The following is a 20,429-nucleotide window of genomic DNA, read 5'->3' as shown; positions in this document are numbered from 1 at the left end:
GCAGGTGTTGCGGATGGCACATCCAAACTTAAATGTCCTTCATGGACAACCAAAATGACCTCTGCACCATTGGCATGGTGAGGAGGTAATAAACACGGGAGTGGCATTGCCTTGTCTTCAGGACAAGCTTTATTAACACTTTGCTTTAACAAGGTAGTATGAAGGCATCAGTTCTTTAAGTTACAAGGAAAGTAATGAGACTCAGACGGGTTCATCATGTAAATGACAAAGTAACAAAAAAGGCCTATGTTAACCCATATAACTGCTAGACCATCTATTAGAAGACATTTTGCAAGCAACATTCTACATTTCTTTGCATTGAAGTAAAAACATATTTTTTGGTCAAGAAAATTACCTTTTTAGATTTTTACACTTTTTTAAAACTTATATCACAAATGTCAGGGTAAGGCAAATCCTGGATGAATCATATGATAAAAATCCCTATTCCTCGAGAAAATAGATCCACATACTCTGTTAAATTTTGTAATTTTAAAAGCAAAGCCAGCATGCACTGCATATAGAGAAAACTCTTATTTTTTTTTAAATACAATTTCATTCAAGTCCTAAAGCAGAACAGTGTTAATTCAAAGAGAGGCTTTCTCAGTGCTTTATAGAAAGAGTGACAATTAGCTGCAGTGACCCATTATTACAGACTATGTCTAAGTATTACCTTTGGATGTCATCATGGGAGCAGTCACCAGCCTGAGGAATATCATGACTAATGGTAGGGGTGAGCACTTTCAGACACAGGAGAAACAACAATCAAGCAGAGCCTCTTACGTTGAATGCAAACATCAGCACCCAAAGGCTGCTACTTCCTTTATGCCACCTTCTGTGAATACATTTTGAGTTTAAACCCAAATCCTTGACATAAATACCAGTGATTCTCGATCTAATGCTTGCTCTTCTACAAAACCAGCTTGTTACTTTTCTGCATCTCCAGAAGAACATCAGAGACTGACTGCATGGACTATTATTAACACAGCTGAGAACTCATGCTGCCAAAGTATACTCACTTTATGAGTAGTGAAAAATGCCAACAACTCAAACCAAAACCAAGCCAAAGGAACACAGCTATAAACAAGGCTGCAAATAGTACAGTAAGGACTTAATCTAGTCATAGGTTTCCTTGCTTTACACTTTCTGGAATTCATGCCTTGCTGACACATCATTGGGCAAATGGTTGTTTCGAAGACTCACTATTGTCTACCAAGGTTAAATAAAAAGCAAAATGAAATTACTGTCAGGGACTAGAGGGTGCCTAATATGATGCATCTTTGCAGCTAATTTTTTTCTTTAACTGCTAGTCAGTCTTCACAAGACATTTAAGGAATCTTTATCTCCTTCTGAATGATCACACTTCAGCATCCAGCCTCCTGTGGGGCTGTCCCTTTGGCCCCCTTGCTAAAACCAAAGTTGCTGAAAAAAAGAGGGACATCTGATTCATGGCTAATGTTAATGTTGCCCATGGGGAAGCACGATCAAAACAGGTACAGCAGTACATTCAGGGGACTGGATAGTTTGTTGAAGTTATCACAGTTATACCATCCTCCTGATGTATTTATCTACTCCTGACCTACCTATTATGACAGCCTGTTTCAATCATAATAACCCAGTATGGAAAATACACAGAAACACAAGGGACCATGCAGAAAAGTCCACATCCCAAAAGACATGTTCTGTCAAGCATGACCCCAAGGATGGGAAAGGAAAGCATCAGAGGCACCTCAAAGGGAACAAGGAGTCCTTTCAAGGGTATTTGGAGAGTAAAAGAGCCAGAGGAACTGTAGTTATCAACTATAGGTAATGTTAACAAAATTCTCAAACTGATACATAGACTTACATTAACTCATTTACTCCTACAATCAATCCAATTTGGAGTTGTGCATCCACTCCAGGTGATGAAGAAGCTCCTTGAGAGCCTCTCTGGCACTAGTCACACTTGGGTGAATATACCACTGGAGGCAGCACACAGAAATACGCTTCTGATCCCACCTCAAGCAAACATGCTGGAATCCCACAGAGAAGGGGAGGTGTGTGTGGGGGGCTCCCTTTCTAGGGGCTGTACTCTATGTGTGTAATCTGATGCTTTTCCTGTTTTCCTTTATAATCCTTGTTTCTCCTTGACACCCTTTTGAATTAACAAGCACTGACTGTTGTAGCCCATGTTAGGTATGCTTGGGTCCCCCTTGACTTCCTTTTACTCCAGCACAGGATTTATCATCGAAACTACTCTAGCTGGGATAAACCCAGATTACAGAAGGATAGAGATATGTCAACCTTTTTTTAAACTTTCTTTTTCTGGCCAAATATTATTCTATGATTCAGGAGTATTTGGGGTGAAAGAAAAAACCATCATCAATTATTTTTCCTAAAATGATCAAATTAGAATCAATTACTTTGCTTAAAATGATCAAATTATTCTTAGCAGCTCTTTAAAATACAATTTGTAGCACATCCCACTAGGGACACAGGTTGTGTGCTCTTCCATCCAGTGTATTTTCTGTCTGTTTTGGTTACAGCACTTTTGGGAAATGTACATGGAAACCTTTTGCTCCTTTTCTACAAATTCAGTGCAGCATTTGCTGGCAGAACAAGTGACATATGGAGAGACATTCAAATAACTGTTAATTGCTTTTTTAAAAAAATAAAAATTCATGCATATGCAGTGGAAAATGTAATGAGGGTTCACAAAAGCTGCTGTGTGAAGCTATTAAAGCCAGGAGCTGTATTTAAAGATGCCTCAAATGCACAGTCTTTCCAGCACAGAGGAAATGTCTGTTGCCTACCTGTACCCAAAGGTCGTACTTACAGCACTGGTTTTGAGATGTGCAGAACTAACTGGAAAAAGGAAGTTGGATTTGGGGTGCTGGCTGTTTGAGGCTGCATGTGTTATTCACATGTAAGGACATGGCACAGCATAGGCTGATCATGGGAAAGAAGATAATGATGCTAGAAAAGGGGTGGGCCCGGAAAGAGGCTACTGATGGTATGATGCAGGAGGAAAAGAGACCCAGTATAAGCGAGGGACTCACATTTCAGAAGAAACTGTTGTAAATGCAGGGTTAATTGCAAAACATCATTAGACCTGGGAAGTTATGATTCTTTCCAACAGGCTTACAGAACGAAATGGAACAAAGAACAAAGAGAAATTAAAGCAAAGACTCATTCCTTCAAAAGCTCCCCCCCTCCCAACCCACTGATCTTCTCTGTGTGCTCTTTTCAGCCAAGAATGATGCTGTAGGATGTCAGTGCCTTCCCGTAGGGTTTCCTTGGGTCTCTCCTCTCCTGCATCCTTCCTTCACTACAGCAGTGGAGAGAAAAGTGGAAAAAAACAGTAAAATTTTCAAATGTCTGCACAGAACCCAGGTCTCATGTTTCCAGCAACAGATGCCTACAGTTTCTTTTTTTTGTCCAATGTGTGTGTGTGACACAGCTTATATATAACAGCTAATATTGGGTGAGCAAATTATCTGTGCTTATCAGGGTGTCTTGGTTTTCCAGAGCACCATCAAGCACCAGCTTGATACCAGAGATCCCCAGCTCTGGCAGGTACTTTGGTGATACAAACAACACATTAAAGTACAAAAAATAGCAAGTGCATGGACCTCCTTGACTCCAAAAAGACCCATGTGAGATTCTCTGAAGCTTAACAGGCTGATCAATCCTCCCTGGGGATTGCTCTTAGTAATTAAAACAGTAGCAATGGAGTTAGGATGACTTTGACAGAGAGTTGCAATGAATTTGATGACTGCTTCTAATCCTGTGCGTGCCATTGAACTGCTGAGCAAGACATGGTGTGCCCAGGATCCGGCCCCTTTGCATCAGAAAGGTGCCTGCAAAGCCACATATTGCAGTGGAAGTGAAGAGATTTATTAATTGATTGCTAATTCATGAGCAAAAATTACTCCAGCCCTAAACATTCACAGATAATAATTTCTATGGGAAAATGCAGCATGAGACACAGACTTCTTAAGGGCTAGATGAAAAGTGTAATATTCAAATAAATGTCTTTAAACAGAGGAAGGATATTAACATATTGATGTATTTTTAACTTAAGGATTTCATTATTTCCTCTTTTTCTGATTGAACAAGAAGCTAAGGGAGGGGGAGGAAGAGTTATGGACACTGTACTTTAGTTAGTATTTTGAGGGTGCATCCTATTTTTACTTCAGTACTTTTTAAACGGGACACCATCAGGGCTACTTCTCACTCCAGCAGTATAGTAGCACATCACCTGTATGCTGATAAGGACCAAGAGTCACTAATTCAGTAATAAGACCTTGTGTTTTAAAACTCTGTGTTACAGCTGCCTCCACTGTATAGCTTGCTCTTGTGCTACATGGAACCCCATTACAAGGATAAATATAGCATGTTGCAGTTGATGATACTGGTATTTCTCAAAAACCCTACACCAAAGGAAGCAGTGTGCACTGAAAGCTACTTCTGAGGGAGAAATGGCTACTGCTTCTTTTTGTTAACAAAGAGCCTTGGACTTCTGTCTTCCCACTACATTATTCATTTTAGTCTAGAGGAAATGCTGTTTGTGCCTATGAAAAACACTGCCTCAACAACTACCACTGCTCCAGCCACAGCACTATCATTTAGTGTGTAAAGCCAAAAAAAAGCTCCAAAAGGCAGCAGAGCTCCAGAAGGTAACTCTCTGACTTTGGCTTGTTTTTCAGTGGTATTGCTGAAGAGACTTTAGGTACTGGAGAGCCAAGGGCAAAAAAACCCTTATCATGTGACCCTTTTGTTCCCAGAACACAGCTCATACAGAATTGAGCTTGGTTCCAACCAATATAAATTGCCTGTCATTTTCCAAAGCAATGCCAAAAATTGTTTGGTCAGTTATTCTTCTGTTCCTTATCTCAGTGCTGTTTTGCCCTCTGATGATCTAAGACCATGCACTACCTAAACCCATTACAGCTGCAGATTGCAGCTATAATATTTGCTTGACAAATCAAGTCTTTCTTTTTATGATGAAATACAGGCCATATTAGACATCCTTTGTATTCTGACTTCCTATTTTTTATTTTTTAAGTTTGGTGAATTTTAACTTTAATTCAGGTGTTTTTAAAGCAAGTTTTCATACAGAAACTGTATGGAAAAATAGGGGAGAAAAAATAGTTGTAAAGATCTTACCTGTTACTTAAGCTTTCCGCTCTGTTTCCATCTGATCATTTATACTTTCAACTTGACTATTCACTTCAGCTGAAAAAGAAATGAGATGGTCATTAGACTCTATTAATGATACTCGTTAAGTTTATCATGTGGAGTAATAACTGCCTCTAAACCAAAAGGGACATTTATTGCATTAAGAAATCTCTTAAGTCATTGAGTAGGTTTCTTAGGGGACCCATCCTAACCTGGAGTTCCCTGGACAACATGACAAACAGTCCTGCAAGGATGCAGGCTTTAGCATCACTAGAAAGGCAAGCCTCTGACTCTAGATTTTCTCTTTGGTCCACATCCATCCAGTCTGACTTTGGCACCCAACCAAGGAGTCCAGATCAAGGTCATAATGACCTTCATCTCTCTCTGTAGGCCACAGGCAGAGATATAGGTATTGCCAAAGAGTGATACAGAGTTTTGCTGGACTAAGTGGTCTTGACCCTCAGACTCAAATCTTGACCCTCTGATTCAAACACTGCCTTCTGACAAAGTCCCTAGTAGGACTCAGGGTTGAGCCATAGGATGAACACAGATCCACTTCCATAGAAAACCAGAATAATTTAGGTTGGAAAAAGACCCTTAAGATCACTGAGTCCAACCAAAAACCTAGCACTACCAAGTGCCACTAAACCATGTCCCTAAATTGCAGGAGTCAAGCTGTGACGCTTTTGACGCTGTCTCAGTTACAGAGATGCTGCTTCCCGAAGTTCTTGAACTGCAAATTGCTGGAACCTAGGGGAGGATTTAGAGGCAATGTTGCTATACTCCTACAATAATGGTTTGTTAGTGTAGGATCCACTTACAAAGCCAACCTTATTTTCATTTAAAATTACAAAAAAAACCCCAAAAAAACCCCCGAAAAAAATTAAATAGAAGGCTTAAACTCACTTCACCATGACATTTGTCAAAACTATCATCTAAACTACGGCAGGTATGATTGGTTGTGAGGCTAAACATAAACACCTGCAGTTTTAAGACTATTATCTAGTATTCTGCACTGAATTTGAATGAAGCCATTTTTATTAAAACCATTTTTTTCTTTCTTTACCCTTGCTTTGTGTTGTGGTATCACCTGCAGATTACAAGTCATTTGACTTGGGTGACAGGAAAAAACCTCAAACATGAGTAGAAGATTTGGAAATTAAGGTAAGATGGGAGAGAGGAAGGAAAAAAACCCCAAATCAATAACGATGCTACTTCCAGTCAGGCAGTACGATCTCTTTTCTGAATCAATATCATGTCAATGTACCTGTTAGGGTTTTGATGAATTATTTGTAAATTATTCATATAGATCATCCATATGCAGAGCAGATACTGTAATGGCTTCCTGGATGTATGTGATGAATAATAAGAAGAGTATCTTCTCCTGATTACAGAGCTCTGATGCGCATCACATTTAGCAAGCTTGTGTTCTTTACCATATTTGCATAGCAAAGACAGGATGCTTAACAAAAAAATCACTGAAGGAAGGCTGCTGCATACTGACAACAGCATCCTCTCCCAGCCTCATTATGCTGGACAGCTTCACTGGCAGTTATTTGTTGAAAATACCATCAGCCTTCACTCATGTTCTACAGAAACCTCCTGCAAAATAAATCTGGACTTGGAACCTGTGATTAGGCTCTGTCAGCATCCCAGTTGAACTTCTTCCTGTGTGTTTGTGACCGAGCTTGGCTCTTTGCATGAGCTCTGGTAGGGACAGGAAGGTCTGACTGAAGGATAGGCTTCTGCAGACCACTGAGTGAACCCCAACATATGCCACTATGAGGCCACCCACAAAATTCTCTCTGTTTAGCCAGAAAACAACACAGCAGCGAAGCACATAGCACAAGAACACATGGAAGAACTGCCACCAGGTATGGTGGGGATGTGACTCACAGTCCTTGCTGCCTCCCAGCATGAGGTGGTGTCAGAATGGCATCGTTAGCCCTGGGTGTTCTACATCCAATCGCCTCACAAGCCGAAATGGGACTTCTCCCCAGTAAACAAGGTTTTTAGAGGTGTTAAACTGCTAATTCACTTTAGTGGTCTTGTGGCACCTCCCCATCATATGCTACATCATCCAACAACTCAGAGAAGCACCTGGAGTGCAAAGAGGTGCACGTCTCCTAAATTCAGTTTTACCTGCACCTCCTTCTGCACCTTCATGGATGGCTTTTTATGCCAGAAATAGACATCTCTGTGTGATGGATGTTGACATTCTCTGTCTGTTTTTTCTTAAATTTTGAGCTGTTGGGGGCCAAAACTATCAGCTCTCAAATGATGACCAGGCAGGGATTTCTCCCCCAAAAGCAAGAAAGTTCCTTCCAAGAGGAGAAGGAATAACCCAGCAAATAATTCCCATCCCTCACAGCACTGCCGTTGCTGCTGACCTGGGGGATGTGCTTTGGCAGTGCAGCATTATTCCTCATCCCTGCAAGACAGCTATGTGCTGAAAGGTCAGCTAGCCAGGAGTGACAGCACAGCATCTATGTGGAGAAGACAGTCAAATGGGAGACCTGGAGAGCCAAGTAAAAGTCGTCTGTAAGAGAGTGAGTGCATTTCTTTAGCCCAGGATATTATGCCATAGGCCTGGACAGCAGATGACACCAAAATACTAGTGTTTTGATTTAAATCAGGATGCATCTTTCCACGGGCTTGAAATAAAAAAGGTGATTCACCCCATTGTGAAACGTTTGACCTGACTAATACCAGCTGGAAATGAAAAACTGCCTTAGTAGTCTCTACAGCTTTGGTGGTATAAAGAAAAAGAAGAAAAAAAAAAAGAAAGAAAAAGAAAGGGACAAAGAAAGAATAAAGAAAAAAAAAGAAAGAAAAAGAAGGCTGCTGTCAGGGAAATGCCATCTAAGAACCCAATTACCAAAGGTGGGGTTTGCCGTCATTAAAAAAAAAAAAAAACGAATCAGCAAATCTCTCCTGGGTACAAGAAATTTAATATCCAGGGGTCTTTGCTCTGGGGGCTGATGGAAACAGGCAGGACAAATATGTGTCTGTACACACGGCCCTGTCCAGGCTACAGATGCACCTTCTGACTGTTTTCCTGATGGAGAATCAAGCCCAGGTTTCAAATAATAGTAATTTCTCAAATATTTATCACTTTCATGGACCTGCCCACTGGATGAACCAATATCGAAATCCACCTAAGCTGTCTAAACTCTGCATCTCTAATGCACTTTTCGCTGTGCCATTGTACATGAAATTAAACCACAAGAGCTAGGCTGCCAAGGGGGATGCGGTGACATATGCTTGTACTTTCAGCTGTGAAGCAATAAGATGTTCTGGGGTAGAAAGAAGACCAGAGAAAGAAATAGGCAATTTACATAAAAATTACTGTCAAAGGGAATGAGTTTGATCCTTCCTCTCTTTTTTTTTTTTTTAAACATGCAGTATATGTCCACAAGGAAAAACATCCTGTAATATAATCCTAATAGCAACTCAAGCTGTCTAGAAACAAAGATTTGCCTGACAAGTGAAGCACTTTTTGGCAGCCTAAGCAAACACCCTTTTCCTGTCCTTTCATACACCTTAGAAAGTTCAAAGAAAAGGAAGGTACAAAATGAGTCATATGCAGAAGACAAGCAAGATTTGAAACAGAGAAACCTATCAAGATCCTCATTTTGGAAACCACTAGCTGATCCTGCTGTCCTGTCCTATGGCACATGTTAAAACAGCTATGCAATTGCTTTCCTTTCCAGCCCAGAAATCCCTTAAGACACTCCTTCAGTAAATTTGGATTTGTTTTCACTAAGCAGCCCAAACTATCCCATGGATTCACAATTCAAATGTTTTAATGTATTATGACTTTTGGGTTTGTTTGTTCAAAGGATGAGTCAAGAAGGCTGCTTTGGCTTTATTCTGCACTTCTACTAGTAATAGCATAATCTCTAGTATTTAAAAAAAAAAAAAAATTCATTATGCACACTTTCTTTTCCTGTGCTTGGAAACTTTGTTACAGGCCAGTATCTAATCAGTCACCAATTCAAATGCTGCAGCACAATCTGACATCAGAGAAAGGAAATCAACATCAGATTCTTCATGTAATAGCAAAAAGAATATAATTGGTTTGTCTTTGAGATGTTAAAAAGTGTGCCTTCAATTTATATTATGGCAATGTTGAGGAGGTTAAAGAAAGAGTTTAAAAATAGCCTTCACTACAGAGAGGAGTCTATGGGTATAAAATGAGGATTGGACCCCCAGTCCCAAACCCACTGCTGTTTGGGGCACTAAAAAAGCCCCTTCACGTAAAACCCAAAAAAACCCTGTATGTAGCTCTGTTACGCTACAAGAACTGACCAAGACAAGTGATAAAGGGTCTGCCTCGCCAAAACCTAAGCACCAGTATGCTGATTCCTGCCACTATTTCTTTACACACAGGATAAATCAAGAAGGTCAATTATTTTTTTGTTTACAAGGATGTTACACACTGCAGATTTTGAGTAGCTTCCTAGTACTCGGCCCTTGCTGGAATTTGCCACAGAGATAGGTCATCAGCTCACTGAGGTCAATGTTGGAGGAATTCCAAGTCAGGAATTTTGGGTTGATTATGTCCACAAACCTGACTGGAACTGCTGTTGGGTCAATAAAATTGTGGTTGTTTTATTAACAGTAAAAGTTCTAGTGAGAGAACGGTTACCAGACTGACCTATACATGGACACTGAAGGAGGAGGAAAGGAAATCAGAGCTGACCTAGAATGAGACTAACCCACAACTTCAGAGTGGTTATACTGCCAAACACTTCCCCCTTGATGGACCTGGACCCTAGACCAGAAATTTTCAGAAATATCTTCTGAGTGCAGTATTAAACCCCCAACCTCTTGGCCAATTCGATATCAAGACCAAAACTACCCTGGGTCTAAAATATTACTTAGTTAAAAGGCAGGCAGTGTGGAACATACCAACTGAACATATTAACCCAATTAACTCAAAAAGCAGGGCTACAGTGCTGAAAGTTACTTCCGCCAGACTCACAAGACAGTAGAAACTCTCAAAATTACTCAGTTGAAGAGATTATAAATATAACTCAATTTTTTTAGGAGGAAACATGTAAACAAACTCCAGAAAGGCAATGCTAGGTATCAACTTCAGGACAGTACACAGAATCATAGAATGGTTTTGCTTGGAAAGGACTTTAAAGACCATCTAGTTACACTCCCCTCCCATGGGCAAGGAGACTTCCACCAGACCAAGTTGTTCCAAGCCCTTGCAAGCCTGGCCTTGAACACTTCCAGGAATGGGGCATCCACAGCTCTCTGGGCAACCTGTTCTACTGCCTTGCTATCCTCATAGTGAACAATTCCTTACTAATATCTAATCTAAACATGCCCTTTCTCAGTTTAAAGCCATTACCCTAAAAAATTAATTAAAAACAATAGAACAACATACCATCCTTATTTGAAACGTCTGCTGCTTGACTTGCAAGGTCAATTTTCATAGGCTCCACAGAAGTTTCCTCTTGCTCTTGTATCCCTATAATATAAGCCAAAGAAGGAGAAAAATCAATACTCACAGTACCTGATTGATGTCTAATTCTCAGACTCCTCATGCCTGGTTTTTTGTTTTCCTTCTGGCATGCTCTTACCTTTGTAGACTTCACTGCTGTATAGTGGCACCCATTAGAGAAGAGGACAGAGGATACAGGGGGAGGAATATGCTTTGAAAATAATTGCCTGAATATTTTTAGCAATTCATGCTCTTTTTAACTGGGATTGTTAAAACCGCATCGTGGTGTGTGCTTCTGCCTCCCCACCATTCTTTTCTCATCACTTTTAGAGAATTCCTTCTGCTCATAAAATGAAATATATGATGGGGACTTACTCAACTGTTATAAAGTTTCTCTAGCTAGCAGAAAGAAAAGAAATACAGTGAAAAGTTCAAATATACTAGGTATTCAGACACAAACTAGAATATGAATGTAGGAAAATGCATTTTATCACTATAACTCAACATATCACTATAACTCAACATTTTTATCTCTTCTGCCTCAGGTTTGTCTGGAAGCTTGCATTCAAACTCTAACAATATTTGAAAAGGAAAAAAAAAAAGGATTTGCTGTTTTAGACAGAGTTCTTCTATTCTGCCATTGGCTAAGAAGCCAATTTTTATTTACATTCCATCATGCTACTTCTCTACTTTTGTGGCTGCTGTAAAGCCTTTGCACCCATCCTGTGACTGAACTACAGGATATCAGGTGACTGGTCACTACGTGATCCAGGCATTTGGGTGGTTATAATGAGACAGCAGAGTATAGTAAGGACTCAGATATTTCAAAAATATTTTATTCTTAAACTGAAATAATGTGCCCCTTCAGCAAAACAGATTAAACCTTCACCACCTCTGAAAAACCTCCTTCTTTTTCCTGTGGAATTCTAAAGTGCGGTTCTAAAGTCCACTGGAGTGTACTACATTTATTTTGTCCATAAAAATGTATCTACCATTGAAAATTTCAGCCACTTTTCCTTCTAATTTTATCTGCAAGCCAATGGTGTCATGGGGAATTTAGTTTCCTCTCTTCTTGCTGTGACGGCAATGCTATTTTCATTGGCAACTTCTGGCACACTACCTATAGAGTCACAGAATCATGGAATTGTTAAGGTAGGAAAAGACCCCTATGATCAAGTCCAACTGTTAACCCAGCACTGCTACGTACACCACAAAACCATGTCCTCAAGTGCCACATCCACTCATCTTCTGAATACTTTCAGGGCTGGGGATTCCACCACTTCCCTGGGCACCCTATTCCAATGCCTGACCTATGGTCCTACCAAGCTTGGGGGATGGATGACTTTACAGTGATGGAAATGTTACTCATAATTTTAACAGACCTTACTTCTCATGCAGAAACTTTTCCATGGATCATTGTATCACGAGCTTCACCTCTTCCTCACTGGTTTAAAGTCATCTCCCCGCAGACACAAACAAAATGCCTGTAAACATCTGTGACTGAGAATGCTGCATATCTGCGAGTGCCTTAAATGGCCCCTTTGTGGGTGCATCAAACCCCAGATGCTTCTCCAGGGAGTTCATGAGAGTGAGTGTGGTTATCTCCTGAAGTTTTTTATGCACCAACATCCCCAAGATTTCCCAGTGCTCGCCCACCTGTCTTTTTGGCTTATGCAAAGCATAAACCCAGGTGACCCCACACAAATATGGCAGGAATTTGTCAAGTACAAGACTGAGCAGGTGTTTCAAAATCCCTGCCTGACTTCTCCTGGCAAAATCAATATGAAATTTGAGGGACCATGAAAACACTGATTAATCAAGGAAGATACACAGACATTCAGATTGTGATACATTTTGATTATCTGAGGGAAGCAGCTCTATGAAAAATAAAATTTTGAAAAATCACGGAATAATTGTGTGGGCTGGGAGGAAGCTTAAAAACCATTTAGTTCCAATCCCCCTGCCATGGGCAGAGACACCTTCCACTAGACCAGGCTGTTCCAAGCCTCATCCAGCCTGGCCTTGAACACCTTGAGGGATGGGGCAACGACAGCTTCACAAGACAGTATGTGCCAGGGCCTCACCACCCTCTGAGTAAAGAACTTCCTCCTAATATCCAGTCTTAAACCTACTCTTTCAGGTTAAAACCACTCCCTCTTGTCCTATTGACTGTCTCTACGTGAGTACAGCCTGCAGCCCTTCTCGCCAAGACACCCTGATGTCTGATGCAGTATTTGGGATGTCTGCTAAACACCAATGTGCTCTGACTGGCAGCTGCTGCCTGTGACTCTGACTTTGACTCCTCTAAACCACCATCTGTTAACAAAATAAAGGAGATATGATATGACAGGTTATGTCTTGCCTCCCAGTTTCTCCTGTTGTCACTGCCTGAAGATGACCTGAAGTTCCCAGCCCTTACTGCAAGATCGTTAACAGCTGGCATGCCTGGCTTCACCAAACTGCTGAAAGGTTTCCCGCTTTCCATTTCAGAAATCTCTTATGCAGCTGACAGGTGCAAAGGTTTATTGGCATAGCAGGAGGTGATGATGATGGAGGCTAATGAAAGAGAAGGCATTTTGTGGACACATGTCCGTGTGTAAATTTCTGCACGTGTGCTTTGTCCCAATTCTCTCCCATTTGCAGGTATAAAATCAGGCATGGGATGGGGGATGGCAAGTCTAGAAAGGGGCTAGGAGGAGTAACAACAATATCAACCGATCTGCAAAATTACTTTTTTCAGAGGTTTAGGATCATAAATACTGTCAGAAGAGTTGCTTTTGTTCTGCTTTTTCACCTTCTTTCCACGTCCAAAATGCTGATTCCCCATCCTTTCTAGAAGGGGATTGCTGCAGTATCAGTGGTTTTTTACATTGGGGGTTTATTGTTGGATATTGTCAGCAAGAAAATGATAGTGGGAAACAATGTTCAGGGTCAAACTAGGCAGAAGATATTTTAAACTTTTACAAAGTTGAGCACCACTGCAAATCTTGGGAAGAGGCTTGCACAGTACACTGTCCCATTTTTGTGAAGATTTACAGATTCAGTTAATATAAATTTAATTTCTTCCTTCATTATTACTGTGGGATGGGCACAGGAACATTCACTATACTGCCATGCATGTGGAAAGGGTACTATCCAAAATAGCTCCTCTGCTGTGCAGTCAATTCAAGTGCCACTCTGAGATCAGCTCAATTCACATAAACAGCAGAATTTGATCAATACCAGAAACTGCCTTGACAACCAATTTATTCATGAGGCCTCTCCCTTGATTTGATTGCTTCAGGTTAAAGCACAAACAAGCAAAGGATTTCAGGTCTCTACGCAGGAGCTGAGGGTTCCTGAAGGGGAGGGAGCACAGGAGATACTGCTTTCAATATCAATTCCCATTTCCAATTGCGCTCCTGCCAGAGCTCATTACCTGAGCCCTTTGCCGACTGGTTACACAACTAGCTCAGCACTAAGAAACAATGGGCTCCTGGCATGGGCAAGCAAGGCTCCCAGCCTTTTCCAATGAATAAGACAAGTATATACCAGGAAGATAGAAATCTCTGTACTCTTATTTCATCTCTTCTTTTTCCCCCTTAATAGTCACAACGTTACTTGTTCCATGTGCTTACAGTTAATACATAATTCTCTCTAGAGAAATATGATTTTTTCCTGCTCTAGATTAATGTACTGTTTACAAGACTCACATGAAGTTGTCGTAGCTCTTCATACCTTAGCATCAATTTAAAAATTGCCCAAGCATAGAGGTTAGACATCTGTTTTCCAAACTCCCAAGAAATTCTAACAAGTAAAAAGTGTAACTCTTGTCCTCCTCATCACCCTCCTTCTCCCTTTGGACAAGGTTTACATTTATTTCAAGCAATAAAAGCAGGCAACAGTGTAGGCTTAGAAGCTGTAACAACCCAAGAACTGAGTTTCTGCTCTGAGCTGCCTGCCTTAAGGATGTTTATTCCTCTTTGATGAGTCTCAAGGGGGGTTCTCTTGGCAGAGCCCAGCCTTCAAGACCAGCCTTGGCATTGGGTGTGGGTAAGGGATGTCAAGTGAGCTCTGAAACAGGAACCTGGGTTCCTGCTCTTAGTTTCTAGCTGGTTAATAATGTCAGGGACTCCCTTTAAGACAAACAGAAGAACAAGTTTCATGTGTAAATTAGTTCTGTCACTGTAATCACATACTCCATGATAACTTATATCTTAAAAAATTCCCCAATTTTAGAAGTCTTGTAATAAGTGGGAAATCCTGGCCCTAAGATCATTCTGAATATTTGAGGGACAAAAGAGTTGTCAATATTACTACAGTCCAGAAAACTACTATTTTTACAGGCAAAATGGCAATGCCATTATTCCCACAGCTGGTCTGCTCAGCAATTTTGGGTGTTGCCACAGGGATTCAAATAAAATACTATCCTGCTCCTGGACAATTTGCAACCTGAAGAAATTAATTAGCTTTAAATTATTTGTGGAACAGTTGCTTCTACTCGTGTTACATACTTAGAAAAAATTACCTCTGTCATTATGCAATATGAAAACCATGTTACAGCTATTCTGAACAGCCCAGATTTTCCCAATTCATACCCACTGAATAAAATTTATTGTTTTGAGTTTAGCTGTAAACATGCTTCCCCTAATCATGAGACTCTGAGAGTCAGGTGTGTTAAAAAAAAAAAATCCAAATTTCTCTGTTTAGAATTGGAAGGCGCCATTTTTCATCTGCAGTAACAACAACAAAAAAGAGACAAAACTCTTCTGACCAACAGCTGTATTGTCTTATCTGTCAAAACCAGTTCCCATTTTCTTGCTCTGCAAATAGCCAGTTGTTTTTTTCCTTCTTTCCAGTAATTTCATTGTAGCGCTTTGCTAATGTGACTATCAAGCCTTCATGTACTTTGTTTATGGCTGTATTTTAGTACCGTTATAAATGCTGCCTCATTTAGAAACTGAAGCTGTCTGTGATACAAGGATTCTCTTTGACTCCTGTTCAATATCCATCTGGGATGACTGACTCTTTTAATCAGACTGGATTCTACCACATCAAATATTTATGCTGTCTTCTTGTATGGCTCTACAGGTATAAGCACCCAACCTGCTGCTCTCAGGGCTCTAAGAAAAAAAACAGCAATCATTTTCCATCTCTACTTCATTACGTTCAAGCTGGAGGGCAGTTTTCTCCCTTGCTGTCCTTCTGAAATGCACAGGTCAAGCTCGACAGCTCTGAATCTGCAGGAATGGCACTGCCACCACCATGCCTCTCGCTATTCAGTGTGGCTCAGTAAATAACAAACAACTCCATCTGTTATATCATGGAATATTACACCTTGATCAACTACCATCCCATCCCCAGCAATTATTTACCACAGATGAAAGAAAACTCAAGGATGCAGATTTCAGAGGAGGGTGTGCTGGCTACTGTACCAGCTTTGCTGGGCTTTTCAGGGCACTGAGCGAGCATCATTCCGGATTCTTTCTGCAGCCCCTTCATTGTTAAATGGAGTGTTTACCCTCTTTTTTGGCATTTTGGCTTTGTTTTCCAAAGTAACAAAGAGCAATGAATCTCCCTGTCCCTCCAGTGCAATATGCGTCAGTTCAGCTCTCTGGGTTTGTGCACACGACTGTACCTAAAGGCATTGTGCTCCCAGCCACTGTTATTTCCAGCTCAAGCTGAATGGCAATTTTTCAAAAACGCATTTTAAAAGTGTCTAAAATTTGCTTATCCCTATCCCCTTCCAGCCCTTTATTAAACATACTGTTAGTAAATCTCATTGTGCCTACTGTTCTCCAAAGGTGGGAATGGGAGGCTAGTGAGGATTGTCGCTCAGCAATATGGTCCGTAAGAGCCATAAAAATTTGGCACATCTAAAATAATAATAAGGTACATTGGTATATATACCCAAGGTATATAATAATATAAGGTACATTGTTTTAAGAAAAGCCTTTTTGATTTTTTGTTTTATTCTGGAAAAGGCCTAGCTGTGTAAAAGGCTGTGTCATTGTTTTCCAGGTGCTCTTTTTCTGAAACATCTCATCAGAGAAGAAGCCTGGAGCATAGAATGTCTGAAATGGAGCACACAGAAAATTTCATCTGATCCCTCAATTGCTGGCTGTTAACACAATGTCATAGGTTAGCAAGCATAGTCCCGGAAGGGACGTCCTTGCTAAGGGGTGCTTACAGTTTCCTCTGGGAACTGATAGAACCTATCAGCTGGCCAGTTTGAATATGGACAATTCTCTAAGCCACTTAAAGTTGTGACCACCTCTGTGATCCACATTTAAGAATAGGCAAACTCCCCCTCCAAGCTCTCTCTCGTTTCCGGCGCTGGCACAGGTGGCTGCGGGCCCCGTGTGGGGGCCAGCGGGCCCGGCCAGGCCCTGCTTGGGCCAGGCCGGGCCGGGCCACGGCCATCCTGGAGCCATGGACCTGTTCCAGCCGTGGAACCCCCCCCACTGTCTTGCCGTGGGCAGCCGGAGCGGCTCGGCTCTCCCCCCTCTCCACTGCGATAAGAAAAATTCAACATTCCAGCTGCAAGGCTGCAAGGCCGAGGTGAGATTAACCCTTTTACTGCTGTGAAGAGCTGAAAACCTGAGGGAAGAGAGAGAGGAGATGCTTAAAGCTGAAATTCTGTTGTGAAGCTATGATGTATCAGAGTATCCTGTTGTAATTTCATGAAGATATGGGGGGTGGAGTGTTCAACTCGTAAGCAAAAGCACCTGCGCTGAGATAGGCAGATGCTGACGCAGCTGTAATTTCATGAGAAGTTTGGACAGGGAGAGATGAACCAGATGAGGACTTTGCTCTAAACGGGAAAGGAGAAAACCTCAGTTCCTAGAGATGCTCCCAGAGATAGTTCTAAAGATGAAGATGATGATGACCCTTTGCTCCCAGGGAAGGAGAAGGGCCTCTGTTTTTGTTTCTGAACGGCTCAACCTTAAAATTGTACCCCAAAAAACTTCAAGAGTGGACCCTCGAAAGCAGTTGCGGGAAAAGCTGCAAGTCGGGGGAAAGGACTCACACGCAGGCAGAGAGACTCCTCTTCCTAAATGGACTGAACAATATTTGGAAGTGGGCGGCTGTCTCGTTGTGATAATGTTTTCATAGCATGAGCAAGAAGAGACTTCTCTTTCTAAATGGACTAAACAAGGTTATTATGGAAGTGGTAAACAGACTGAACATCTCAAGGGTTGTCTTTTTACATTGTCAGTGGGAGAAGGGAGGAAGGTGGGGGGAGGAGGAGAGTTCTGAAGGTGGTATAATTTTTTTTTCTTCCCTCTTTTAGGTCTGTTAATAAACTTTATATTCTTTCAAGTTTGGTGCCTGCTTTGCATTTCTCCTAATTCTTATCTCACAGCAGATAAACAGTAATGAGTATTTTGGACCAAACCACTACACTAAATTGGTGTTTCTGCCCGGCTGCAAACCGAACCCGCGACACACAACTAAAATGTTGCCCGGTTGTGATCAAACTAGTAGATCACCTGTCCTGAATGGCTTCCAAAGCACTTGTGTTCCATCCCTGCCTACAAATAAGGCAGATAGCATGCTCAGTAACATTATGACAAGGGAAGGGAACAGAAATGGATGATTATTTACCTCTCTTTCCCATTCAGTCATTTTTTCCTGCCATTTATGAAACTCATGAATGATTTGGTTCAGTTCCTGATCACTACCTGCCTCATCCTAAAAAAACTGTGTAGGTGTGAGGAATGAGAGCACTATGGGACCCTTTTGTGTAAGCCTCGGGACATCTCCATATTTCCTAAGGCATTCCTTTCACTAAAAGGAATGATGCTGGGCATTCAGAAATATCTTCTGGATTCTGTGGCCACGTGAGTCAGCCACCTGCTGAATGATACTTGCACCTCTACTCCCATCACAACATCAGTGTTCACCACACACTCACCATGCTCATCACCACATACTTGGTAGCACAACAGTTCTCTCCAGCAGCTTTAATTCCTCTTTGCACCATTAATCCTTGGTGCAGACTCCTGGCCTTAATTTTGATGAACCAATGCAGGAGCCCAAAGGCTTTAATAGGCCCTTCTTTCCCTTCAGTCCACCCACTAAAAACCAGAACAACTTAATAGCCTGTGCTGTCATCAGCAGCACATACTCTGCCCCTACTCCTTTCCAATCTTGCATTCACTGTATTTTCTGAGCACTTCAAATGATCTTGAGGAAACTGCAGAAAAGCAGACTGTGATAGCAAAGAGATCCTGGATCTCCTAAGCAGGACGGATTGGTCAGAATGTGATACTTTATTTCAAAAAAAGGGGAAGAAACTTTCCATTTTTCTCCAAAGGAATCACTCCAAACATAAAGGAGACTCAGACAGTTCTCAGATTTGAGCAGCAGGGCAAGAACCAGATGGGTACCTGTAGTGAACAGAAACAATCTTTATAATTGAAAGTATAAGGAAAAGATGAGGAAGAAGAGGGGAAGAACCTCAGAGAACCTCAAACTGCTGAAGAGCTGGAAGTTAGAAGAGTTCCTCTCAGGCAAGCACTCTCACCTTTCATGGAGACCTACTTCATCCACACAGGGCAAAAGGAGGCTTTGCCCAAGCTTATAATAATGTACAGAGGAGGCTTCTCATCCTTCTGGCTTGCAACCACTTATTTCTGAGGCCACTGCTTCTGAAAGAGGTTACTGCTAAGCAAAAGAGCAGCTTTAGAAAACACTCTGTTCAATTCCTTTTCAAGGAGACTATTACCAAAATTATGAAGAATGAGCTTCAAAGTAGCAGTGGACAACAGCTGAGAGTGTATGGACTTAAATGAAATGCAGTAACAATATATAATGTGGAAGAAAGATTCTTCCCTGATATTTATCCAGAGACCCCAACCTAAATTTTGCAGCTTAAAATAAAACACAATATTTACATCAAGGAGAGGCACATGAAGTTGAACAAAGTTTCGGTAATAGATGGAACAGGTAGGAATAGGTACGCTGTAATTCTCAAACCTTTTGTGATGTAAGTATACCACAGCCAGCATGCAAAGTAAAAAATATTTTTAAAACCCCAAAACAAATAAAACCCACCACAAACCTCAAAATTTGGATAACCAGAGATAGAGCATACTTGACTGAAATGTCTTGCTATTTGGAAAGAGCACTTGCCTTTCTGAAGGTTCATCAGCTCCTGCCCAAGTACTCTGTTTTAATTTTAGAAAACTGTTAGCTTCCTAAAACCAAGGTGATCATCATATCATAGAATCACAGAATCACAAAGTTGGAAGAGACCTTCAAAGATGATGTAGTCCAACCCTCAACCCAGCACCACAAAATCAGGCCTAAACTGTATCCGTAAGTGCCACATCCAGATGGCTCTTGAGCACTTTTAGAGATAGTGACTCCACCACATCCCTGGGCAACTTATTTCAATACCAAAGCACTCTTTCAGTGATTTTGTTTTTCCTGATATCTAATCTGACCCTCCTCTGGCACAGCTTAGGCCATTTCCTCTCATCCTTTCACTTGAGACATGGCAGAAGAGACCAACACCCACCTCACTACAGCCTCCTTTCAGGGAGTTGTAGAGAGCAGTGAGGTCCCTCCCTGAGCCTCCTTTTCTCCAGGCTAAATATCCCCAGTTTCCTTGGCTGCTCCTTTTAGGACTTGTGCTCCAGACCCTTCACCAAGCTCTGCTGCCATTCTCTGGATTCGCTCCAGCACCTTTCTTTTAAAAGTGAAACACATTTGCTCGTAAAGAAGCAGTAATTAGCAGGACTCAATAACAAAGACCTTACAGATGATCCTTATCACATCTTTTTCTCCTGCCAAGACACAATAATTGTGTCAATAATTAAATAATTAT

At 41.3% G+C, this 20,429-nt stretch overlaps 1 protein-coding gene across 6 annotated transcripts in view; it reads right to left on the bottom strand.

Annotated features, from left to right (window-relative positions):
- Positions 1-550: 550 nt before the first annotated feature.
- Positions 551-20,429, bottom strand: part of MACROD2 (mono-ADP ribosylhydrolase 2) — an 884,685-nt gene continuing 864,806 nt past the window's right edge. For all 6 annotated transcript variants that reach the window (XM_082303078.1, XM_082303080.1, XM_082303082.1 and 3 more), the window contains 3 exons: positions 10,559-10,642; positions 5,146-5,214; positions 551-3,304 (listed from right to left, as the gene is read on the bottom strand). In XM_082303078.1, coding sequence (XP_082159204.1) covers positions 5,153-5,214; positions 10,559-10,642 — 146 coding nt within the window. In that variant the 3' untranslated portion in view covers positions 551-3,304; positions 5,146-5,152. The remainder of the gene's footprint in view (positions 3,305-5,145; positions 5,215-10,558; positions 10,643-20,429) is intronic.

The sequence above is a fragment of the Coloeus monedula genome, assembly GCF_965178545.1.
Source record: "Coloeus monedula genome assembly, chromosome: 2".
Classification (NCBI taxonomy): domain Eukaryota; kingdom Metazoa; phylum Chordata; class Aves; order Passeriformes; family Corvidae; genus Coloeus; species Coloeus monedula.
Note: the sequence above shows the minus strand (reverse complement) of the source record. Positions and strands in the feature narration are given on the sequence as shown.